Raw genomic sequence first — 26553 nt, forward strand, 5'->3', positions numbered from 1 at the left:
TAATTATTCCCTTTCCTTGAAAAACATTACGCACAAGTCAACCAAGAGGATAAGGCTGTTGTGTTCAATAGACATTATTTACTTAAGGTGGCTCGCTCATGTTTTTGGACCAAAAATAGTTTTCCCGGTAATGCATCTGAAAACACTTATTTATCATTATTTTACTCTATGATTTCGGAATTGCAGAAGTGATACAGTTATAGCATAAAAACCCCACGCCGGTAAAGTCAAGAAAAGTCAAATAAAACAGCCGGCTAGTCCACACGGTCACCCGGACTTTACCAAAAGTGGTGGATATGTGGACCTGTTAAGGATACATTGATATCATCACGTGATAATGTCCATCAACCAATCGTTATTAACACTTATGAAAATTGTGGTCTTCAAAGACGGTATTTGAGCAAATAACCAGATTTGCTGAAGGGTTCCAGCTTTTGGTATTTTTTTGTTTTAACACTCCTTATGATTTGCCACACTTCATTTCGTAATTAAAATAAAAAAGTGCATTTTACAAACCATGAGCGAGTTACTTTAAAACGATTATCGACAAATTATTTGTTTGCCATGGTGGCAGTCAGAAATGTCAAGGACCTCCCACATGTGGCGTGCCGTTCTTCCGGAAGAGCGCATACATCAGTGGCATGGACGACAATTGCTTCAGTGCTTTACGAAAAGCGGAACCTGTTTAAAACAATAAAAATCCAACTTACACATATGCCCAGTCTGTGCAAATACCATATTAAAAAGTAATTTACTGGAAGTCATTCACATCCAAACCATTTTTCAGAACTCCTACAAACTACCCTGTCAGCTAGCAATTACACGAATAGAAGGCAGAAGGACAGCGACATGTTCTTCCACTGAATAAAACGTCTGAAATGGTGTGCAAGGCAGGGGTTCGAATATTTTACGACGCCACTGGCTTACCAATGGCATTGAATCCTTGGAAGTTAGGTTATCGGGAGTAGTACGCAGACAGAATGTTATCCTGGTTAAAGCTAATTTGTTATCCAAAGAACTGCCTGCCGGTATCTCGAGTATTCTAACCTGCAACTCATGGGTTAACAACCATGTGTCTTTTCATTAGATACTTTATTCATAGCACTACCATAAAGTATGTATTATTGGAAACAAGAATTGTTTAATTGTATACGCCTAATAATACATAGACACTTATTAAAAGAACAGACTGAGTTTCCAGAATTAAAACAGTAACTTGTTATGATATTTTTAATGGTCATCAATCGAACGCAAAAGAAATCAATAACAAAATAATACAAAAAAGCAGACAATACGCACAAGTTTTATGAATATAGCTTTTATACTTTTTGACTTACGCCAAGATCTTTCCAAACTGTGGTATTTGTATTGTTTTCGTTGAAATAACAATAAAAATATTTGGACTGACTGAAAGGTTTCAAGACGCATTAACTATGTTTGCATACTTGAGCTGCAGAATTTTGTAAAAATAGTGGTATTTTTACTGTTCGCCTTCCGTACGAACTGAGGATTGAGGGTAAACTGGTAAAACGTTTGGGGAATTCTCAATCGTTGTATCTTTTTATGTTCTATTGTTTCCGGTGTAATGGACAACCTGATTTCATTATGTATGGAAAGAATAACAACACGTGTTTGAATTGAAATAAGGGCATTTAATCTAGAAAGCCGTTTTTAGTTATATTTCCATATCTTGGCAGCTAATAATCCGCCCTGCATGAATACAAGATGTAAAAACAAATGTAAAAACAAAAGGAATGAGAAATAATATAGTGTTTTATCAAAAGGTGAGGTGAACAGATGTATTATTCAGGAGGAGAGGAGGAGGTGGATTTCCAACTTTTTTTAGCGTGGTTCCGCTTTGTATACAACGAACAGTAATGGAGTAAGAGTGAATTGATTGGCTAATATAAGACACGTGGTTTAAATTTTTGGTCACGTGATTTACGGCGCTAAGACGATTGGCTCTTACGTCATTGAACTTAATATACATGTAAATAATAGTAAACAAAGACATAATACTTTTATATGATCATAAAATTCATTTATGTTCTATTGTTTCCGGAGTAATGGACAACCTGGTTTCATAATGTATGGAAAGAATAACAACACGTGTTTGAATTGAAATAAGGGCATTTATTCTAGAAAGCCGTTTTTAGTTTCCATATTTGGGCAGCTAATAACCCGCCACAAGAAACGACGGCCAGATCGTTGTAGCTTTATATCGCTGTCGACGATAAATACTCGAATTTGGATGCTGATTTTTCGAGGAAAACAGAGATATTTCATTAAAACGCTGCAGACAATTAACACAAAACTATTGTTGTATTTTTGTTTTCAAAATATCTTACCAAGGTATGACTAATTACTGGAAAACTACCACATAAAGCAAATATTGTGTCATGCAAGTGGTTCGTGAAACCAAAATTGAATATTTCAATAAAGCTTTTACTGCTTACTCGGTGAGTAATATTGTGATCTTTTACTGAAACGAACTAAACAAACTCTTGCCATCTCGTTCAGGCAAATTGGCTCGTGATGACAGAAATAGATCACCATAGAAATACACTGTAACATTGAATTGAATAATGGGCGCAGCCAAGCGCCTCGATAGTATCCTCATGTTGTTTATGTTTCTTTGAAATATTGAAGTATTTATTAAACAGGACTTAAACTGCTTAACTGGAAGTCCTATATAGTAACCTTTATACACTTAAATACTTTATATATAAAAAGCCGAATACGAAGCGTTTTAAGTCTTAAAACATCTTGGAAATAGGAAAGGTATGTGTTTTTGTAGATTGATTAAAAAATTTAAATTTAAAATATCTCATGTGCATATGTATGAGGATGTTGTTGAAATTGAAACTGATGCTCCGTTTCATCGACGGAAGTCTTGTCGATCGCTTTTACTTGTAATTGACGTCGATTCTAAAACGGCTGCTTTGATTGGTCACTTTGAAAAGGATACGTTGAATTTGCACTTTAATTCTAAAATTTTATTTGTTATACTAACTTGATAAACCGGGGCCTTACATCAGTATGGAGGCTATTCGTTGCCAAAAGTCCAGACGTGTAATTTCCACAATGTGCTTCTTAATCGTACAAAAAAAAGATTAGAAAAACAAACGGGCGACTTTTCCCCTCCAAAAGGGCTAGGGCCGCTTCACCTAAATGTGAAAAAAGCCCTGACTGTTGAGTGTGGGTGGGGTATAAAATGTAGCAGCAAGTAATAATTATTTATCAGCTATAAATTGACTTCATCATTAAAATACTTTATTAATTACTTATAAAATAATATTCGTTACAGTATAATGTACGAGTTATATGAAGTTGTAATCTTAGTGTATTTTATCCATACAATTCCAGCTACCAGGTAATAAACCTCTGGGGCATCTTAGTGAATAATTTCAACTTAATGAAAATTTAGATTTTTTTCTTCGTAAAATACTTTATTAATTACTTATAAAATAATATTCGTTACAGTATAATGTACGAGTTATATGAAGTTGTAATCTTAGTGTATTTTATCCATACAATTCCAGCTACCAGGTAATAAACCTCTGGGGCATCTTAGTGAATAATTTCAACTTAATGAAAATTTAGATTTTTTTCTTCGTAAAATACTTTATTAATTACTTATAAAATAATATTCGTTACAGTATAATGTACGAGTTATATGAAGTTGTAATCTTAGTGTATTTTATCCATACAATTCCAGCTACCAGGTAATAAACCTCTGGGGCATCTTAGTGAATAATTTCAACTTAATGAAAATTTAGATTTTTTTCTTCGTAAATTTTAGATTATCTAATATTACTTGCAATCTTAAACATTGCAAAATGGCAAGAAAGTGTCCTTGGTAGAATTTAAAATAGTGTTTATAGTAATTTAAAGCTGACAGTTTTGACAACCTTTTTTCCCAGACTCGGCTGATTTTGGCAGCAATGCTTTCTATACAAATAATAAGATTACTCAAAATAAAACAGATCTAAATTGTTTGGAAAACTGCCGACATTTTTCATTTTTCTTAAAACGTTACTGTAGTATCACTTTTAGCTATAAAACATCAATTTGCAAACGTAAAACTGAAAAACTGTATCTGATCTTTTGTCAGCAGTCTTATACCACTGGTACCCAGACATTTACGCAAAAATGGGCTAATTCCAAAATGAAAAAAGTTGTCAACACGGTCAATCTGTGAGAATGCAGGTTTAAAAGAAAAATAAGACAATGGGACTTTTCATTCTTGAAGTATAATTTAATGCTAATGACTTACTTTTTGTTGTGTTTGAGTCAAGTATCATTTTGCACACATCTAATTTCATGTCATATGTGCGTATTAATTACTATTATATAGACAAAAACATGTTGTAATATCATATATTATTTTATTCGACATGAAATCATTTATAATCCATCCTGTTTCCAAATAATAGTCCATAGTGTCATAATATAGATGATTCGTAATGTCCATAATAAGGTTCGCAATGTCCATGGTCCAAAGTATCCATAATTGGTTTTAAATAGAGCCGAGTGATAGCGGAAATTTCCGAAAGACGTAAGGAGGAGTTAAGACATGGTTAAGGCGGAGCTATCTATAAATTAAATTAAATTCATCTCGTAAACATGTTCAACTGCGAATGAAAAGTCACCACCATACAATGTACTTTGTAGAACTACGAACTGAAATGTGTCTTTTACACACCGCAATGTAAAACTCGGCATGTGACTTTCACAGAATGACGTGTGTTTACCATACATAACTTTATAAACACGACTGAATCGTCTGTTGAATAGATGCAACGAGAATAAAACTCCAATCGGTACAATGAATCAAAGACTATCTGCAGGCAAATATGTGAGAGTTGCAAATCTTATTTGAACAATGGAAATGGGTGAAGGGCACATGGATAAAAGTGAAAACTGTGCCGAGGGTCAAGAGAGCTTGTGCACAGATTGGGCAAGGAAGCATATACATATCTATTTTACGGCGTCTGGTGTCATTTTGTTTATGTAAACGTCACTTGTTCACTTGTCGTAACCCCCCATCCCCATGTATTTCATGTTACAATGCATGCCACTTTCAATTGTTTCTAAAGGTTTTTCGTTGCTTTGATTAGATAGCATACGATAGAAAAGTATAAAACATCATATAAACCACTTCCTTTTATGAGCATACACGTTTTGTTTAAGGAAAATCATTTGTTTAAAATCAACTTCAGCAATAATTCAAAATGCACAGCTTATTCCTTCAGTCGACGTATCCCCCATCCCCATGTATTTGAAGTTATAATGCATGCCCCTGTCAAACGTTCCTAAAGGCATGTCGGTGCTTTGATTAGATATCATACGTTAGGCAAGTTTTATGAACATACACGTTTTAATTGTTTAAGGAAAATGATTTTATTTTACGAACAACTCTAGCCGAATAATTCCTTTCAAAATGCAGAGGTTATTAGATGGTCGTTTTCCCGCGGTGAGGTTAAACATGTGATCAGTTAATGTATGTGGAAACTATGTTTAGAATATCGGTCAGATAATGTAGTTAAAACTATTTTTAGATTATCGGAACTTGTCTGTTCTATGAATGGGAATATGATTGTGCTTTTTAAAGTTTAATATTGATATTGTTATTTATGTTTTATGTAAGTACCTGTGTAAAAATAGTACTGGCGCTGTTATGAATGCTTCGTACTCTTTGGATGTTTTACGGGTTTAATCCGAACTACTTTTCTAAACGTATGCATGACCCACTGTCGTATCAGGGCATGTGTGATTATATAAATTTAAAGCCTAATGTCTAAAACTATGACAAGAATACACCGGAACGAAGCTTTTATGCAAAAAATGAAACATCTCATCATAAATATAAACGTCTAAAATCATAGAATGAATAATATCTTGTTATTGTGTAGCAGGTAAATTTTAGTATTTCGGAAGAATTAGCAACGCGAAACCTGAGATACAACTATTTTGACACTCAGACAATTATTTTGTTTTTTATCTCATAAAAGTCAAATAAAAATGCACCATTACAAATAAGCTTGCTTCAGGGTCACGTCAGGTTATAATAACAAACCCAGGCGATGGGTCTCTTGCGGTCGGTAATACTTTCTGGAACAGCATGGGCTAAACTCAGAGTGAATATCATATATGTTACCTCCTTACCAGAGCCTCCATTATTCTGACCCACATTAATCTGATAAATATAACGATCTAAAACTAGTTATATCCTGCTAAAAATAAAACGCCGGGATACAGAATTACAGCGCGGAAATAGCCGAACAAGTAAAAACTCATACTCGGACTGCAATACAACCAATCTATTTTTATGGTTTCGACGTCATTCTGCTAAACATAGAGCGCAATTAGACAAAAAAAATGGGTTGAAACGACATAGTTCTTTGAAGTTTGCGGTCTTAAGACTACCTGCGCGCATGTGCAGATAGTCTAAAAATGAAAATGTGCAGTGTAAAATGTAAACATACAACCGATGAGTTGGCGGTTGTAAAATGTAAATTGGTAAATCATCAATGTTACAAACCTAAAATACACACATACACGTCTGGACTTTTGGCAACGAATGGCCTCCATACATCAGTAGCTCTTTAAAAATATTAAAATACGTTCGTTGGTAAGACGTGTGTATTGATATTTCAATATTTTGTCCTACATCAGAGGAAATATTTGCCAATCTGATGAGATAACTAAGGTCAGAGTTTTTATATCTTTAGATTTACAGGAGCGCCGTACCTAAATATTGTAAAACCCAAATAAAAATAAAATTCATTTTCGTAGTTTTATTTTTATTTTTCCGACGAACATTGCTCCAATGTTAAGAAGAAAATAAAATTAGTGTTCTATAACCCATATTTCAGAACCAACTGGTGTACCAATTGTCATTCATTATCGGTCTTTTTACTGCACAAACCACGTAAACCAGTCAGAAATACGCGGGGAAACAGAACAGGTACCCGTTACCATAACAACGTCCTGTCAAAAGTGAAAGTAGTTAATGTCATACCCATTATTTCTCGCAATTTCTACAGCTATATAGAAAGGTTTTACCACAAAGACGTTCCGATGTTTAAGTTTCCTTATTTAAATCAAATCGTGGAGAACTTAAAGCGTGTTTATTGTGATTTTTTTTGTAGATTCAGTATGTTGTTCGCGATTCGTGAAAAGATTGCGCAACTTCCGGTCAAAATAAGGAGACAGAAATTCGTGGGTTGTATTGTCCATTAACAGTCGTTGGGGGTACATAGAATTACCGGAATCTCCCTAATTACCCAAATCCACCGGAATCTAGCGGAATCCCCTGCAAAATAACTTTAAATTTAAAACTTAATATTGTTTTAGTTTATTTAAATGTTTGGAGGTGTTTTAATTACTTTACTACCCATTATATACCATTATGAGCATATGTACGTACATATTATCTGAAAGGGAACAGGTATTCCGGTAGTTTTCATGTCAGTTTACAACGACTATAATGAGTATAAGTCTGTATTTAAGGAATATGGAATAAACTGGAATAAAAACGTTATTGAGATACTCCTATTTAATTCTACGTTAAATCTGAAAAAGAAAACAGTGTTGAAATTTAATCATTCTGTCTCACAGGGGGATCCGGTAGCTTGGTCAAATCATTATAATCGACAATCCGACCTGCAAACTACCGGAATCCTTGTCACTTTCTGTATAAAGAAATATGATTATAAAGGTATACCTCTTAGTACATTACATATATTAAAGCAAGTTTAATGAGATTTTTGTAGATTCCGGTGGATTCCGGTATTAGGGGATTCCGGTAATTCTATGGACCGTTGAAACACACTGCTTCACGATAACATATTTGAAGAGAAAAACACAAGGTATCGTGATACATTCGTAGTTGTTAATTAGTTTAATAATGATTTAGAATTTAAATTGTTATAGAATACTGAAAATGATGTAATAATAACATAGTGTGTGTTTCCGTTAAGACAGAAAAAATCTGAACATAAGATATTTGGCAGTCAGTGCAAGAAGTCAAACTGATCGGTTGCTCATTGCCAACGGGCATAGTTGGAATTAGAGGGATATTGTTCAGGACTGATTCTAAAATCAGTTCTTAGAACTGTTTTTTTTAAACATATAACACTTGTCAAATTTATCTTAATGCTCCCGAATTTTCTTTGGTGAAGTACATAAATGTAGATTTTGACTGTCTGTATATCCGTAAGCCCTGTCAAACTCTGAAGTGAAGAGGAATTTCCATCAGTGCTTGGACTTTATTTGGTAATATTTTCTATATAAAAACCACATCACGGTAAATTGTCACGGTGCTATTTCGTTAAAGACAGAAAAACACATTTGACCTCCTTATGCAACAGTCAATTGTAACCACGCCCCCCCCCCCAGGTCCGGGGATAGCCGGGGAAATGGGCCGTGATTTTACCTTTCAGGTGGCCCCGCAGTGCCGGGTGAATGCTGTGTTTTTGTCTTTGCTTTAAATATAGCGCGGAATGGGCCTTACCTGGGGACCCTGGGGCATTTGGCCGGGATTTTACCATCTGTTCGTCCACGCAGGGCGGGGATTTTAGCCGGGGTTGGCTGGACCAAAAGTCCCCGCTATTCCCCGGACCTGGGGGGGGCGTGGTTACAACTGACTGGTGCATAACCGTGTCTGAAACTTTGTTCAATGTTTAATTACTTCACAATGGAAAGGATATGCTTATAGTGTGGTCAAAAGGTTAGAAATGGCCATTTTAACTTCTTTATTATACTGACATGTTTCATAAAATCTATGGGTTGATAATATGTGCACCACATATGCATTCGAACAAATATATACAATTAATTTCAATAAGCGCTTGAACTCATAGTGTTGAGGTTAATACTTTCAGTCTTTAAAAGGATCTTTTATTTAAGCTTTTGAAACTTTATGGTGATAAATCACCCTTTGTTCAGCCTATAAAATAGCTGACACAAGTAAGGTGTGTTTTGTCTTCATGATATAAGAAGATTTAAAAAATAAAAAAATCGGAGAAAAATCTGTTTTATTTTTATTTATTTCTCCTTCCGGACATTTTATGCATTTTATTTTTATTTTTATTTCCTCCTCCTTACCCAATTTTTTGAAAAATCTCCCGTAAATCTAAAGATAAAAAACTCTGGCCTAACTACATGAAGTAAATGCCGCGTGATGTATGACATTTGTAAATGAACGTTTCATTAAAGACTCTTTAGTACTTATATCGGTCTATCAAAAGCATGAAAAATATGTATATTAAGTATATTATTTTTTTATTTAAGGAACATTGTGTCATATGCTCACCCACGTTTCTAACTAAAACCTTTTGTATTTAAAATGCACCTTTTTTAAAAACTATCATGAAACTAGCATATCTACTTTAAATATCTTTTAAATTATACATTCAGGAATTAGGAAAGGTTCGGCACAATGCTCTTCAAATACACTCTGGTTCTGGTGGTCTGCGTGGTCCTGCTTGATCCGTCTGATGCGTGGGGCAGGAAAATAAAGAAGGGGCTGAAGAAAGCTGGAAAGAGCATCAAGAAAGTTGTGAAGAAACATGGTTGTAAGGTAATGGAAAAACTCAAAATACCAAAGTTCTACTTTTTTTTTAAGTTAGGGAGAGCACAGAACGCACGATACCCTACCAACCACGCGTTTTTTTGCCACCGCGGACGAGTTTGGTTCTTTTTGGAAATTCGCGGAGATTTATTCCGAGGTAGCCAACGCGGTGGTGCGCGTTATCACCGCGTTCATCTGCTGCTACCGCGTTCGACTTCCGAAAACATGCAAGCGTCATATCGCCGCGATGCGGTTTACTGCGATACGTAAAAGTTAAATAAAATCGTCAACATACTTGGGATAAGAAAAACAAAAGCAAAAACCTTCAAATACCATTCACATAAGAGTGTCTGTTTAAAACTTTCACATTTTACATGGCGGTGTCTAGATTTATTTTTAAATTTTGGTGATTTTTTTTAAATCCAACATGTCTTGATTAGTCACACGGAACATTACAACTACTCGTCGGCAGATGACGTTGCCTGCGCGGCTCACCATGGCATTGTCAAAGCAGTAACGTAGCGCGCGAATATAAGTCCAGCGTCTGGCCGATTCGATACGCCCACTTGATCCTGATTCCGGATCATAATTACGACGTAACTGTAGAAACAACAAGTACAAGCGTAGCATATTTATATAGCTGTGCCGGCAGCGTTATCAATCGTCAAAATAGCCGTAGTTGATCATTAATTGTTGGTTCTTTTCAAGATAGTTGTCGTAGCAGATCGAACTGGAGTCACGACTAATCCCTAAATAAAGCGTCGAACATCTTATAAAACGGTTTGATGTGTGCAATTCCTTCCAAAACGTATTTCATTTTTATTAATATACATATATATACAATTGTGACGAAGAGTCCAGCACAATATAATTATGAAGACAACGAATGTGAACTATTCAAGGTCATGATAGTAAAAAGAATAATCGCGTTATAGTCACGACTAATTTAACTTTTAAACCCATTCGTATTCGATTACCAACACTGACCCGTATACAGTGGTGTGCAACGCCGCATAGCAGCATCGCCGCATAAACGTGTGTTTTTTTCGTTTATGCGGTGATTTTAAACGCATAAACAGGGCGACCACGTTTATGCGGCGACCCTCAACGCATAAAGCAGAAATTGCTTATATGGGGCGCAACTGTGCCTTTTGCCACTTAAAGAGGATTAACTTAACCATTTATTATAAAGCTTAACAATAGAGTTCTAATATTTCAACCAAAACGATGGTGATGACCTTGATGATGATGATGATGATGATGATGATGATGATGATGATGTCCGTCCATCCGTCCCGAAATCTTGTGACATGGGAGTCTCCAGAGTCACTTACATTTATTCATTGGTGTATGAATGATGATGGTGGTGGTTGTGATTGTGGAGATGATGGTGGTGGTTGTGATTGTGGAGATGATGGTGGTGGTTGGGATGATGTTGTTGATGATGATGATTAAGATTAGGGCGTAGCATATTACTGTCATTTTGAAAAAATACGGGAATGATGATGATGATGATGATGATGATGATGATGATGATGATGATGATGATGATGGTGGTGGTGATGATGATGATGATGATGATGATGATGATGATGGTGGTTGTCGGGATGATGATGGTGGTTGTGATGATGTTGTTGATTATGATGATGATTAAGATTAGGGCGTAGCATATTACTGTCATTTTGAAAAAAATACGGGAAAAGTAGGCAGGCAAACTGGTCAAATTTAAGGTAATATTTTAAAGTTGAGCCAAAATTGAAAGTTGAAAATAAATTATTACTCCCCTTGGAGTGTTTACATCTTCATTTTCTTGGTTACAAATGACTAGTGCATAAAAAGACAATCAATGAAAGAATGACGTCCATGATGACCCTATATCAGTCATATGAGTCCTCTTGCTCAAGTGCCCAAAACTAATGTTTTGTTGAAGTTTTTGGAAACAATATAATCTTCAAAAGTTTCCCTTCCGTTGCCCTGGTAACCAGAGATATACGCTGATGACCTAGACGTGAATAAATTTCACAATCGCACAATTGTCAAGGTTCTTGACACTCAAGGAAATAATTCGTAGCTAGAATTGAAACCATCAAAGCAAATGTGGAAGCTCATAAGGTATTTAACATTTGAAAACACTTATCTTGGAAACTATTTTTTATAAATAACGAATAAATGTCAGGGTCCATGCACTTCACATAGCTGTACGCATATTTTACCTTTGAACCAAACGGCGGCATACTTTGGTTGCGCATGGTCATCAATTAGCGGGTATGTAATTACAATATATTGCAAAATGCAAAATGTGCAAAAACTCTTTTCTATACACCGTCATGCAGATTTTTCGACTTCGGCTGCCGGCTTTAAGCCATTAAAGTGTTTTTCTTTATTTCTTTGTAATAACTTAAATAATTTATCCGCCATTTATATTACGAGATTGACCCTCGGAACAAATTAGTCGACAGCGGAAAATGTGCGCGTATATACTTAAATACCCACTGGGTAAGAAAAAAAATATACATCATGTGTTTCCGACCCTCGGGCACGCTTCGTAGCGGGTATGCCTCGTTCCCCGTTTTCACACTGGACCTCGGGTCGTATTATCACATCTGCATCCGAAATACAAGGCAGATACTTAGATGCTAGGTTTCAGCAAGCAAAACAGAGTGAATTAATGGACAAATCTCTTAAGAACACCTGTTTTTCAATGCCAATTTTAAATAAAATATCTCCCAGGCCCTGTTCTCATTCGCGTGCCCAGCAGGAGTGGCGGCGGCCGGTGCAGCGGTAGCGGTCGGAAGTGGTGGAACGGGTGCTGCAGGCGCAGCTGCTGGAGTTGTCGCGGGACAGGCCGCGTGCAGTGTGGGAGGGAAGAAGACGTGCAAACGCAGTGTGAGTATTGCGGCACAGGTTGTTGTAAAAAGTAGTGTAAGACTTTTGTTATTATTAAACATGGCGTTGGATTCGCGATGGTAGCTACTGGATATGTGCCGGAATATGTCATTTACACAGTGTGAGAAAATAAGCAAACCTCCCGTAAGTGAATCTGATGACAATGCAAGCTCATGTACATTAGTAGTAGTTGAAACATTGGCAATCAATGCAGTAGCCCGCCGTTATTCAATGGCGGGAAAAGTCATGCGCAAAATTAGCGGTAATGCAAGGTGCAGAGGTAGGTAAAAATAGTACAACGAAAGTGAGGAACGGATTGTGTGTTTCCATGTGGGAATAATTCCAACTATAAGTAGGTATTTGTATCTGACTTGTTGGGTATGAACAACGCTAAAGAAAATGTAAATGAATCTCTCTGATGTCTATTTATTTGGTGAAAACCCATACTGGTGTTCCTTTTTAAGAAGCCACTTAGAAGGTGTCTTAACGGAAATCAAACCCAGAACTACACTTCTCACACCGATTTACTGAAATGTCTCCTACATGAGACCGTTTACATAATCATTCAGTTACTTTGTTTTTAACAAACTGATACAATTGACCATGGTCACAAAACACATGCGACAGAAATGAAGACAAAAACATTTTTAAAAAAAATACAATTACTTGCTACTTTCAGGTTGACATGAATGTAAATATAGTGCCGTTTTCTGACAACATAAGAGATTATGACGTCAACGGTGACAAACTTGTGGACTACGAAGAGTTTGTGTTCTCAATTATGACGACAATCAACCTGGCCAAGCCAATGGAGCTGCGCAAACCGTTTACGTTTGCTGATGTGAATGGTGAGTGTTGTGCAGAATTGTTATACAGGAGTCAATAATGTATACACTCAAAGGTACGTTCACATGAAACGAAACTTCTTCGGAAGAGAAGACAATCATGGATGAACTGTCTCTTGCTCCACAAGCCGAAACCATGGTACACTATCGGATATTAGTGTCATCAATGCAACATGTCATTTAAAATCTTGCCACATATTATTGACATATGATTTCAAGAACCATTTACAAAGATGGGATACAACATCTATGTGCATGTGTTGCAAAGTTATAACTCTTTTTCTAATTTCTTCCTATAGGTGACGGCACGTTGGACACGCAGGAGTTCAATGCTGCCCCATTCTTGTTTGCACGTGAGTATGGCTATTCATTACGTGTTTCATCGAACAAAGGCTCGCTTCTTGTAGTCTTGTTTGAATGGTTACTCCAGGATGATACATGGCTATACTAAAATCTCAATAATTGTGTTTTTAACTTTAATCATCAAATAAAGTGATCCAGAAATAGTAAGTTCTTTTATTTCGAGATAAATAATTCATAAATAATCACGAGGAAATATATTTTTATTTATTTGGGTATTAATCGTTGGTGACACACAGCTTCGCTTAAATTTTAATTAATATAAGATGATTTTTTTACATGAAATATTCGCTCTTTATATCTGATTGAACAATACTCGAACGAAATTTTGAATGCGATTTTTTTCATTTACTTTCAGATGTCGAACATTCACAATCTACAAACAAAATCTGAGAAGAGACGACTTAAGAGTTTACGTTCAGGAATGTTTTCCACTTATCAGAAATGTATTTTTTAGGGATGCAAACGAATGGCAAAAGTATTTTTACATAAACAGACAACATGACTTTTGAGTGGTCGAAAAGCAAGTGACTTTTAATGTATTCCTTAAGGTGACACTAATGTGACAAATCTTCCTGTGCTAAATTTACCTGTGTTAATAGTTAAAGTAAACTACTTTTTCATTAAAATTATTATACTTTGTTATAATGTTCGCCTTAATATCTGAACCAATAAATTATATCAGAAAAACGTCAAGGATAAAAAGCAAATATTTTACTCATTATTTCATCAATCAAGGACATGATTAAAAATTAAAAACCATTCAACCTCGGTTATGTCACGTATGTTTCATTTCACGAACTATCAAGCACATGATCAATGTAGTGTGCCTGTGTATGAGTCTGTACAAAACAATATCTTCTGTTTATCTTAGTGCAAAAAAGACAACAACAGGAAGTATGCTTTAAATTAACTTTCCTTAGTATGCAGTTTAAACTAATCTACAAACCAGTCTGCCTCTATTAAAGACTGTACTACATTTTGACAAAATTCTAAAGTCTTAGTCACACTTTGAAATGGGAATCTTTTTAAAAGATGAAATGGGGACCTTTGCCCAAACACATGTTTTGCTCAAACAACCCCATCTTCATCAAGACCAACGATGCATAATTAATAGCATATGAAACTAATATCAATATCGATTTTACTAAATGCTACAACCAAGTCAAAATAACATCGGCAAAATGAAAAGTCGATTATGTACTATAACTTGCATGTCGTAGCAATTTAAATGTGAAAAAAATAGTGGTTTATGATTCCCGCAATCACTTTTTTAACCCAAAAGTTCTAAATAAAAGCCACATAAACGTCAACAATCGGTTTCAACTTTATTCAACAAAACAAAGCAAGCAAATAAAATGTCATTCAAAAAGGTACAGAAACGGATAAAAGCATCAAGTAACTTTGTTTTGGTAAAATGTGTGAGTGGGGTAAATTCGTTGAATAAATATTATCCAATATGAATTTCTCGAACAATCTTAAGGTCCTTATAACAGGACCAAGCTAAGCTGACAAATAAGTATTTGGACATGAATTGTATTATATTTCACTCTTTCTTAGAGATTTTGGCCTTAGCCGTCTGCCTTACAAGATGGTTATTGGTGAGTGGTTGGTCTTGTCCCTGTTGGGTCCATGGTATTATTGACAATTCTAAATAATTTCATATAAAATAAACACGATATTTTTTTTTATTTTTTTTTCTTAAATGAAGTTTAAGCATATGATTTTGCTAAATGAAAGAATATTCTTAAAATTGTTAGGCTGAAGATCTTTTTAAAAATAATAAAACTCATTAGTTAAATAAAACAGGGCTGGTATACATGATAAATCACGTGATAAATACATTAAGTCATTTTAACTGAAGTCTATTTTCTAAACATTGCATAGTCAATTGTTATGAAAGAACAACTGTTTTTAAAGGGATTGTACACCAGATTGGCACCAAAAAAGTTTTTTCTGTAACGACTCTCAGGACAATTATTTAATCAAATGTTTTACTCTTTGATATCGTAATTGTAAAAAAAACATCAAATTGTAAAAAAATAATCTAACCAGAGACCGGGTTCGAACCGTTGTTGCCAAAATTGCAGTCCAGTGTTGTATCCACTGTGCTACGAAGGCTTACCTTAAACGGTTGGAATATTTTACCCATATACCTAACTTGATAATATCACGTGATAACATCGACTAGCCAATCACGCACAAGGAATGAATTATACTAGGTATACATACCTAGTAATTTTTTTAATGGAAACTGCGAAAATTAAATTAATTGTAAACTATGTGGTACTTCAGTTAGTAAGTTTCAATGCATTGTACACATCAATACAAAGTTTATGTCAGTTTTCGACAATTTTCTTCTTTTTTCGATAGTTCATCATACGGAGTACATCCCCTTTAAAATAAAAGTAACATAACATGCATGGAATAAAATTTTAAACATTATAAAGTGATTTTATCACATGAACAGTGTGATACTTAACTGGGTCAATGACTTAAGTCAGGAAATGACCTAACATGTTTTAATCATCTCGAAAATGAGAAGCAACGAATGAATACACGTTCTTATTAGCATAAAGCATAATTATGCAGCGGTGCTGACTTCAAAAGATGGGCTAGTTTCTGGCACTTCCTTCTTCATAAATTGGTGGAAGTTTGCGTCTGGAAAAAAGAGAATATATCATTGGATTGAAGTCAGAATTGTATATATATGCGTAGACGTTGATTAAACAGTACAGTACTGAAGAAGAAAAACATATATCATAAAAAAACTTTGATTTTTGACTAATAGCGATGTGACGGTATTTTCACATTGATAGTCCACGTTGTTTTATACTAGTTTGGAAAAAAAAGCAAGATGTGTTAACGATAACATATGTAGATGAATCAGTAAGGTACACTTACAGATGATTCTGTAGATATATTCGTATAAACCAGTAACCATACTTACGGGCAAAGAGGAAAGGCGCTCCTTCAAACTCCTTACTGTTAAGTTCCCCATCCCCTGCAAGACAGACGAAGCATAACTGAAATCAATACTATTGGCACACTAATTATTGTGCATATCTATGGTATACAACCAAATAATAACTTTAACTTTCTTGCGTTTTTATCCTTTACTAAAAATGTTTTAGCTGAAGCGATTGACCTTAAGGATGAAACCAGATTTAGTTTTTGGCCGCGGCGCAAACGATAACGCTGTTACCAAAGCGGTTTATATATAAACCAGAACGCGAACTATAACAGGAGAATGGGAAAGGTTAACTAACGTAAAACTTTCAAAATCGAAAATACAAAAGATTCTTTATTTAAAGTCGGATATAGATATATATTTTTTATCCATACCAATGCCAACTCTCCCTCTTTATCTATTGTGACGAAACGGCTACTAACCATTGAAGTCCGCGATGTTAAAGGGTTCCCTTAGCTCCATTGGTTCTGATAATCCCACTGACCTCATGACGGTGTATACAAACTCCTCATATTCAATACGCTTGTCATCATTCATATCGTAGTCCCTAAAGTCGTCTGAGAACGGCAGCAATGCCATGCCGTTTTCAACCTGTGAGAGAGGAAAACTCATTTTATGCAAACTAGCAATAACTTTGAAGCTCATGATGTAAAAAAATACACACACAAATATAATAAGCACCAACGGAAGTGTTCCTTTTTCAAGCAGACACGTTTATTTAATACGAACAGGCTCCATCTTTATAAAATGATACTATATACGTTCAAAAGTACATCAAAAGTACAGAAGTATCACTTCTCGATCGTTGAGTCATACTTACTCAAGTATTCGTACACTACAACGGTGAATTCCGTCTTCAGTGTTTATGCATATACTACAGTATCCGTGCAAACAGCGGGGATACCAATAAACACATGAGTTCAATCATGTATCGGATCAGAACGCAATGTATTCCTGATCATTTAAAATGAAATACGGGAAAACAAACACCTAGCAAAAACTAACGTGAACAAAGACATGCAAGTAACAAGGGCAGTAATGTCAGGTGCGTCCATGCTTCCCGGTTCATTGTTTTGAGTAGAAAACGTCCTCGATTCGGTGAGTATTACCACTGTTTTCTATATGTTTCAACGATAATTTTAAGAAACGACCTTGTGCACCGAATGAAGAGCAATTGCTAGTTTACGAAGTCGCTTGTTTTAGATCAAAATTATGTCTGTATTAAAATATCTCGTGAAAACAATGCACGTTCTTACTAGGCTACCAGGCTCACTCAATGCATTTTTTGTTTCAAAACAACTATTTAGTACCGTTTTCTTGCGTACAAACCCCACCCTATGCTTTGTTTTGGACAATAAAAGTATTGCTATTGCTTTCTGAATGCAGACAGCGAAATTTCGAGTTAAATCGGCTCATTTACGAAAATGCTTGCTGGTTCATTCAGTACATTTTTAGAACATAGGTTCATCCCAAATCTGGAAGATCATGGCACGCTGTATTTACCCGAATTAAGGGTGTGTTTGTTTTGTTGTTGTTGTTTTTTTTTTTTGGGGGGGGGGTCACAAAAAATAATTTTGTTAAATATTCAAATAAATACGAGGGTGTACAGATAATAATTGATATTTTAAGGGAATAAACGATGAAACGAAAGAGGAGATCGAACCTGAGTCTAAATAGACAAAAAACAAGACGCTTAAAGGTCGTCTATATAAATGACATAAGAAATGAACTCTGCATACTTGATGGTAAAATAAAAATAGAGGTTCTTTATTTATTAAAGGGACTATACACCAGATTGGCACCAAAAAAATTGTTGTTGTTTTTTCTGTAGAGAAATTCAGGACAATTATTTAAAGAAATATTTTACTCTTTCATATCATAATTGTAGAAAAAATCTAAAAAAAAAATCGAGTTGTAGACCGGGTTGGAACCGGTGTCGCCAAAATTGCAGTCCAGTGTGGTATCCACTGTGCTGCGAAGGCTTACCCTAAACGGTTGGAATATTTAAGCTATGTACCTAACTTGGTAATATCACGTGATGACATCGACTAGCCAATCACGCATTACGGGAATGAATTCCACTAGGGAGACATACAGTAAAGGTTTTTTTAATTGAAAAAATACGAATAAACTGCGAAAACATATCAATTTTGAACTATGTGATACTTCAGATTGTAAGTATAATTGCATTGTACAAATCGATACGAGGTTAATGTCAGGTTTCGACAACTTTCTCTTTTTTGGCTATTTCATTATAGCCCCTTTAAAAATTGCTTATGTAATTAATGTAAGGTAAAATTGTGGATTATTTCAAAATACCTTTAAAGGAAAAATCAATGAAAAGGAACAAAGAGTTTACCTTAAAGAGTGTGCTATATGCTTACTTTGGCAATTGAAATAAAAAGGGAGACAACCTGCAGGAAACAGTCAACACTTTAAGGTCTTAAATGTTGTACGTTACACCTTAGTTGATAAAACTGATTTTCGTATAGATATAACCGTGTCTCGACTAACTATATCAGGGGCGGATCCAGGAATTGACGTTAGAGGGGGCGTAACTTTTGACATGTGCCCCTCCCTCAGAACCGAAAGTATATGGCATGAACTGTTTGTATGGGGATTTGGTGTTACTCCTTTATGAAAATTTTAACAATTTGTAGTCGGAAATGGTGCATTATGAGCTTATTTTATTAAATTTGTTTCTCTCATATTGATTAAAACAGTAAACCTGGATGATTTTAGAGGGGGCACACACCGGGTACGCCCCCTCTAAATCCGCTTGTGTATATAACCTCCAAAAATGATGGCAGTTCTACTTTAAGTAGAGAGCCCTGTCAGTGTGTGTATACCACGTGATAAAAAACGTCATAAACGCTACGTCCAAAATTTTGCTCCGGATGAAGACTTTAAACAAAGATAACTTTCCTATTTCTTCACCATTTTAAATGAAATATAGCGCAGTGTACGCCGCTCACGGAGCCCTGCCTTCGATCGTTTACCAGTGTTCGATTGAGAGTTAAGTTTCTTAAAACGCTTCGACAAAACTGTTCACTATACGGCCGTCTGACATTATTTTGGAAACAGGTTTGGCTAAGTGTTTCTTGAAACTAATCACTTTATCAAACTCCGGTAAAACAACGAAGGCGTGGCTCCTTGGGTGGCATAGACTACTCTTTGTTTCATTTAAAATGGTGTAGTGATTGAAAAGTCTTCGATTTAAGTCTTCATTTTAAGCAAAATATTGCCCTTCGACCTAGCATATATGACGTAATTTATCACTTGGTATACACACACTGCCTGTACAAAGTAAACTTCTTAGACAATCTTTAGTATATATACTTGAATTTTTAAAAAAAAATCAACACCTTTTATTCGTTATTTTAATATGCCATAGATCTTCCAGACTTGGGATGAACCTAGGTTCTAAACATGTACAGAATGAACCAGCAAGCATTTTCGTAAATGAGCCGATTTAACTCCAAAATTGGCTGTTTGCATTCGGAAAACAATAGCAATACTTTTATTGTCAAAAAAAAACAAAGCATCGGGTGGGGTTTGTACGCAAGAGAACGGTATTAAATAGTTGTTTTGAAGCAAAAAATGCATTGAGTGAGTCTGGAAGCCTATTAAGAACGTGCATTGTTTTCACGAGATATTTTAATACAGACATTATTTTGATCTAAAACAGGCGTCTTCGTAAACAAACGAGCAATTGCTTTTCATTCGGTGCACAAGGTCATTTCTAAAAAATATCGTTGAAACATATAGAAAACAGTGGTAATACTCACCGAATCGAGGACGTTTATCACTCAAAACAATGAACCGGGAAGCATGGACGCACCTGACATTACTGCCCTTGAGTAAAATAATTATAGTATATTTTGTTCATCAACATGTCATGGATTTACCGCTTTGGACAAGTCAGTGGATATACTACGATTTTTAGGGTGTGATATCGAGCGATTAATTGCATGTGAATTGTAAAATCAATGCTTGTAACAATGATAAACCATTATCAGAATTTTAAGTAATAGCTCCATTCTGACAAATAAAATATGACGGAATTTGGTCTATTTTACTGAAAAGCGTTATGCATGCTATTGAGAATGGATTGAGTTTAGGTTCACATTTATTAGATACGTGCGAATGAGTATATGCCAGTTGCTGTTTGGTGTTTTTTCATAAAAGTAAGTAAATTAACTTTGAAAACAATCTGGCTGACATAATTCTGAGAACAAGCCCGTTTAAAATGGAGTTCATATTATGAAAGTAGATAAATACACTTCTTTTGCACTTCGTCTGCCTCACGTAACATGCGCTTGCACCGGCGATGACGGCGGCGCCGGCGACAAGGCCAGCAATCCCACCGGAACCAGCGCCTAGAGCCGTTCCAGCCGCCCCTACGACCGCGGGGCACGCGACGCCAAACAAGACCTGAAATATATGTACATGTATGTAATACAATTTAAATAAATCGCACAACATTGCTCGTTATTCTATTTTGCTGATAGATTAAAACCGCACACCACTGTAAATTATATATGTGATTGAATAACAACATAAAAACCTTAATTAACTTACACTTGAGCTAAATTACAAAAAAAAAGATGTGGGGCTCAATTGGGGAATATGTTAACCTTGAATGAACAGTCAATGATCAATTACTCTGCCGTTTAATGCAATAATCTAGAATTAATTTTGTAAGAGCATAAACATTTAAACGGAATCACTTCAGTACTATCCCTTTGGGTATAAAAATGTAATCCAAACCGTTATGAAAAAGTACGTTATGTATTTTATTCTAAACTTAGTTGTGTTTATGTAATCATTATTTATATACACTTATGTAAACATATGACTATGAACATATCTTTGGATTTATGGACATTTTGAACTGTTGTATGCCTTAACCTCATTCCTACTTCTGACTGCAAGTGCACTAAGCTATGCGTTCACGTCAATCAGTTCACAATGTAATTTTGCAACAAAGAGAACGTCAATTGGAGCGCAAATGTGGTTTTGATTAACAAGTTTTCGGCATTTCAAAGCGATTCGTTACCTTACTGTGCCGCCTGTGTGCTACTATTTGATTGGCGGTTTATGTGAACCCAATGATAACTCTACCTGTAACGATGCTTTGCGGAGGCATGGGCTTATTTGGTAGTTATTTCATGGTGATCAAAGAATATTCTACATTGCTGATGACAACAATCGGTATCCTTTGACATGGGGAATCGGTCGACAGAATATATATTTTGCACTTGAAACCTCAAACCGAGATCTATTAATACATCAACGACTTGAAATACTGAGTTCAATTTGCAAACAGTAAAAAATACATAACGATAAACAGCTGTGCATTCATAACACTGCAACACATATGAACGATGTGTGTTATTATAACAAAAACGTTATAAAATACAGCACTCACTTTACATCCAACCTTCTTGATTTTCTTCACAACCTTCTTGATACCCTTTCCTATTTTCTTAATCAACTTTTTAACTAACCAACATTCCGTTGGGTTCAGAAGGACGAACAGCACCACAAGGACAATAAGGTACTTGAATCCCATTTGGGTTTCGGTTAATTTTCCTGAAATAGAACGTGCATATTGTCATGCCATTATTGCATTTAAGTTCTAAATATACCATTTATGTCATGAACAAAAAACTTAATACCAATTCGCTTGAAAATGTCTCGGTTTATATTTATCAAATATAATTAAAATAAATAAAAACGTGACGTTAAGGTTAAGGGTAAAATTACCACACTTTTGTTTCACCAATTATGGACTACATCAATATATTTCTACTCACCTTGCTTACATAGTCATCAATGGCTGACAATTATGTTACTTTTATTCATTTATTAGTAATGACATTGATTGTGTTAAAAGGTCGTAAACTAATTTCATTCAAACTTGCAAAACAAATAATTGCATTCTTGTTCTAAAACAAAACAACTCATTAATGAACATTAATTTAACATTTGCGGAAGATTGACATAATACATCATATCTAGAAAAACAATACGTATCACATGCTCTATAAAATATTATTCAATGGATAAAATGTCTATATAACATCTGATATTTATCAGTGAAGACGGCTATAACACGTTCTAAACGTTTGCTATTTTACGCTTATACATTATGTTGATAACGTCTTTATTCAACTTTGTTGGAATTGAGTTATTTCACTTTCTTTTATAAACAAACACCAAACAGCAAGTGGCAAATACTCACTTGACCAGTTTTATGTACATCCAAGCCTATTTTTTTATTTAGCTTTTTGAAAAACAGACAACAGTTTCTATACCATTTGTAAATTATTACTTACAATGGAGCCACACATGTTCTATCGTTGAAACAAGTATTTTGTTTGCATTTCATATAAACCTTTGTCTATGTCTGACCCGATAAAACGCCATAGAGTCCCTTAAAACGTACACCACAGCTTACAAGTGAGATTAGTTTAAACGCTTGCCACGACTTGTCATTGTCAATGTCAAATTGAAGCTTTTACTTTTTTTAAGTGCATGGAAATTGCTAAAATATACAAGTGTACAGTTGTTTACCTATTTCTTACCTTTTAATGCCTAATTAATTTAATCCCGCTCGAAAAACGATTATGTCGTGGTGTGCGTTAGCGCCCCTTTTATATAGAGAATCATCCGGTTTAGTATAAAAATGGTCTGCGGTTTGTTTTAGCCTTGTCTTAATTTAAGTTATACGGGGAATCCGGTATATCGCGGTCAACCGCAACCGCACCATCAATATCAGGGGGGTACACGTATTCCGAATCTGCAACGGTTTAAGTGAGGTTTCGGAGTCTGATATGCAAGATGGCGGCAAAACAATGACAACATAGGATTTTCGGGACCTGTTTTCGCCTGTTTCCAAAATATCACGACGCGCATTCGGCTCTACAATTACCATGCCCCCCTCGGCTTTTTATTTCATGCTTCTCGGTTACGGAATAAAAAAGTTATCTTCGACCAGTCTGTTGTTTACAACCACCTTTTGGAATCTGAACTGAAAGACATTTGACGAGCTGTTATAAGTGAAAACATATTGTGTGACAAATGAAACTTGTGACAAACGTTCCATAATCTTATACTACCACGTGTTGAATACTTTCTATAAAAAATATGTTTTAAAGCGATTTAGTTGTCTATTGTCTACTGCCGATATAATTAAATGTGTATTTTATTTTAAGTTTCTATTAAATAGTGTAAGGTGACCATTGCAAATCAATGTTGCTTTTTATAGATCGTTTTAAATGAAGACATTCAAGTCGCGTTCGTATGAAGTACAACATGCATCTGTATTGACGACGAGTCCGAAAGCAGTGCCGCAAACTTGACGCTAGTACAACATGTGTGACATCAGATGAAGTATATGAAGAGTCCATTCTAGGCACCACTTCATGTTTGTCAATAGTGAAATTTAGGTAATTGACAATCAGAACTAATAAAATGAAAAATAAAGATTTAAAAGTTCAACTTTTTTAAAACAAGAGCTGTCATAAAGACAGCGCACTCGAATATTCCACCGCTTTTCAGAGTAAGGATTGAAAAGTTTTGGCGAATCATGCATGGATCACTGTTAGATTAGATTTCAATGCAATACATGATGTGCTGAGATATTAACTTAAATGTGGTAACATGCAAAATTTTAACCAGAATTTTTAAGTCTAATAAAGGGCCATTATTTGCAAAATACAGTTATCTAACTTGGTTATTCAATTACTATAGGTTGGGTGGTTGAATACCATTGTATAAAGTCTCAATGCAATGCATCAAGTAGTTGCGGAGATATTATCCTATGTGTGCTAACATGCAAGACCTTAACCAGAATTTCTAAGTCGCATAATTAAGGCGCAAAAATTATATAATATTAAAGATAGAGTTATCTTACTTGATTAAATAAGAAGGTTAAATGGTTGGGAGCCTGTGTGTAAAGTTTCAATGCAATACATGATGTATTTGTTGAGGTATTGACTTAAAAGTGGTTACATGCAAAACCTTAACCAGAATTTCTATGTCGAATAAAAAGGGGCCATTATTTGAATTTAATGCAAAATAGAGTTATCTTAATTGATTATTTAAGTAGATTGGATGGTTGAGTACCATTGTACAAAGTCTCAATCAATGCAATACATCAAGTAGTTGCTGAGATATTATCCTATGTGTGCTTACATGCAAAACCTTAACAAGAAATTCTAAGTCAAATAATAAAGACCCATAATTTGCATTATATTCAAAAAAGTGTTATCTTACTTCATTACTTTAGTAGGTTAGATAGTTGGGAATACATATTTAAAGTTTCAATACGATACATGATATATTTGCTGAGATATTGACTTAAATGTGGTTAAATTCAAAACCTTAACCAGAATTTCTAAGTCGAATAATAAAGGGCATTTTTTTGCTTTAAATGCAAACTAGAGTTATCTAACTTGGTTAATTAAGTAGGATGGATGGTTAAGTACCATTGTATAAAGTTTCAATGAAATACCTAAAGTAGTTGCTGAGATATTAAACTATGTGTGTTTACACGCAAAGCCTTAACCAGAATTTCTAAGTCGAATAATAAAGGGCAATTTTTTGCATTAAATGCAAACTAGAGTTATCTAACTTACTTAATTAAGTAGGTTGGATGGTTGATTACCATTGTACCAAGTCTCAATGCAATACCGCAAGTAGTTGCTGAGTTATTAACCTATGTGTGCTTGCACGCAAAACCTTAACCATAATTTCTAAGTCAAATAATAAAGGACTATTAGTTGCATTAAATGCAAACTAGAGTTATCTAACTCGATTAATTAGGTAGGTTGGATGGTTGAATACCATTGTATCAAGTCTTAATGCAATACCTCAAGTAGTTGCTGAGATATTAATCTATGTGTGCTTGCACGCAAAACCTTAACAAAGGTGTGACGCCAACGCCGACGTCGACGCCGATGCTTGGGTGAGTAGTATAGCTCTCCTTTTTCTTCGAATAGTCGAGCTAAAAAAACATAAGTGCATGGACCATTTGATATTTTCCCGCCTTTTGCCAGAGCAAGTTTCTGTAAAATAGCTATAATGTCTTTCTTTATTCAAACTTTTTCTGTCAAATATCATGTTTAATGTTTATGCTTATTCCTGGTGGTAGAAAATTGAATTTCTAGGACTGGTTCATATTCAGTATAACTGTGTTTTATCCTAATTCTTAAGTTTTTGTTTTAACTTCCAGAGACCATCAATTTGATCAACGCAAGGGCGCAAAAACCTCTAAGCACGGCAAAATCAGCAGATGGAATGACCAGCTAAAAGGGGTGCAGCCTGTGAGATACTTCTATAAAGTGGATGAGAGTAAAATCCTGCCCTCATTACGATTGCGAATTCCTGTGGCAGATTTGGACAATTGATCAGATACAAATAATTAAGTTTGCCAAAGTATTGCAGGCAACATGTTCATTTTGATATTTGTGTATTAATAAAGTATTATTTCATGAACTATATCATAACATGTTAAAATTCATTTCAAAGTTTTGTATCATTGGCTACAATATGTATGTCAGATGTGTATTGTTCAGTGTTCTTTCACGCTTGCCAATTACTCTTATGAAAACCAGCTAAATATACACATACATCATGACAAAAGGAAATTGAGTTTTCACAATATTAGCATAAATTCGGGTTATCATGTATAACAAATTTCCAAGATGTTGCTTGCATCTCTGCATAAACAAAAAATAACAACATAATAAGAACAGATAACGATTTTGAAATATGAACAATGAACATAAAATATTGGGGTTCAATACTGCTTTGAAAACAAACCGGTATACTTCTCAACAAGATACACTGCAAAATTGATAAAGGAGAGCATACATGTATAAGAAGCTTGTTTTGTATACATATGT

General features: G+C 35.0%; 2 protein-coding genes across 6 annotated transcripts; one reads left to right on the forward strand and one right to left on the reverse strand.

Annotated features, from left to right (window-relative positions):
• The first annotated feature begins 2640 nt into the window (after positions 1–2640).
• LOC128238432 (uncharacterized) lies at positions 2641–14310 on the forward strand. 3 transcript variants are annotated; one of them, XM_052954354.1, is made up of 7 exons: positions 6893–6970; positions 7779–7874; positions 9424–9586; positions 12308–12463; positions 13143–13311; positions 13608–13661; positions 14027–14310. In XM_052954354.1, the coding sequence occupies exons 3-7, from the start codon at positions 9446–9448 to the stop codon at positions 14059–14061; spliced, it is 555 nt and encodes a 184-aa protein (XP_052810314.1). In that variant the 5' UTR covers positions 6893–6970; positions 7779–7874; positions 9424–9445; the 3' UTR covers positions 14062–14310. The 3 variants fall into 3 exon arrangements, with proteins under 3 accessions (XP_052810313.1, XP_052810312.1, XP_052810314.1); XM_052954353.1 differs by lacking the exons at positions 6893–6970; positions 7779–7874 and adding an exon at positions 2641–2781; XM_052954352.1 differs by lacking the exon at positions 7779–7874 and having other exon boundaries at positions 6879–6970.
• A 673-nt stretch (positions 14311–14983) lies between these two features.
• On the reverse strand, positions 14984–23368 carry LOC128238431 (uncharacterized). Of its 3 annotated transcripts, none has more exons than XM_052954350.1 (6): positions 23230–23368; positions 22071–22234; positions 20921–21073; positions 17062–17230; positions 16619–16672; positions 14984–16329 (listed from the first exon to the last, which is right to left on the reverse strand). In XM_052954350.1, the coding sequence occupies exons 2-6, from the start codon at positions 22212–22214 to the stop codon at positions 16253–16255; spliced, it is 597 nt and encodes a 198-aa protein (XP_052810310.1). In that variant the 5' UTR covers positions 22215–22234; positions 23230–23368; the 3' UTR covers positions 14984–16252. The 3 variants fall into 3 exon arrangements, with proteins under 3 accessions (XP_052810310.1, XP_052810309.1, XP_052810311.1); XM_052954349.1 differs by lacking the exon at positions 23230–23368 and adding an exon at positions 22981–23120; XM_052954351.1 differs by lacking the exon at positions 23230–23368 and adding an exon at positions 22887–22910.
• Between the last annotated feature and the right edge of the window lie 3185 nt (positions 23369–26553).

The sequence above is a fragment of the Mya arenaria genome, chromosome 6, assembly GCF_026914265.1.
Source record: "Mya arenaria isolate MELC-2E11 chromosome 6, ASM2691426v1".
NCBI lineage: Eukaryota > Metazoa > Mollusca > Bivalvia > Myida > Myidae > Mya > Mya arenaria.

What these genes read in the sequence shown, in the direction of transcription:
- LOC128238432 (XM_052954353.1), top strand. Translation starts at nt 9,446, where the DNA reads ATGCTCTTCAAATACACTCTGGTTCTGGTGGTCTGCGTGGTCCTGCTT. An exon ending in AGAAGACGTGCAAACGCAGT is followed by an intron (nt 12,464 to 13,142) that starts GTGAGTATTGCG and finishes TGCTACTTTCAG; the next exon opens with GTTGACATGAATGTAAATAT. An exon ending in TACGTTTGCTGATGTGAATG is followed by an intron (nt 13,312 to 13,607) that starts GTGAGTGTTGTG and finishes TTCTTCCTATAG; the next exon opens with GTGACGGCACGTTGGACACG.
- LOC128238431 (XM_052954350.1), bottom strand. Translation starts at nt 22,214, where the DNA reads ATGGGATTCAAGTACCTTATTGTCCTTGTGGTGCTGTTCGTCCTTCTG. An exon ending in TCAAGAAGGTTGGATGTAAA is followed by an intron (nt 21,074 to 22,070) that starts GTGAGTGCTGTA and finishes CATATATTTCAG; the next exon opens with GTCTTGTTTGGCGTCGCGTG. An exon ending in AGACGAAGTGCAAAAGAAGT is followed by an intron (nt 17,231 to 20,920) that starts GTATTTATCTAC and finishes CCTCTCTCACAG; the next exon opens with GTTGAAAACGGCATGGCATT.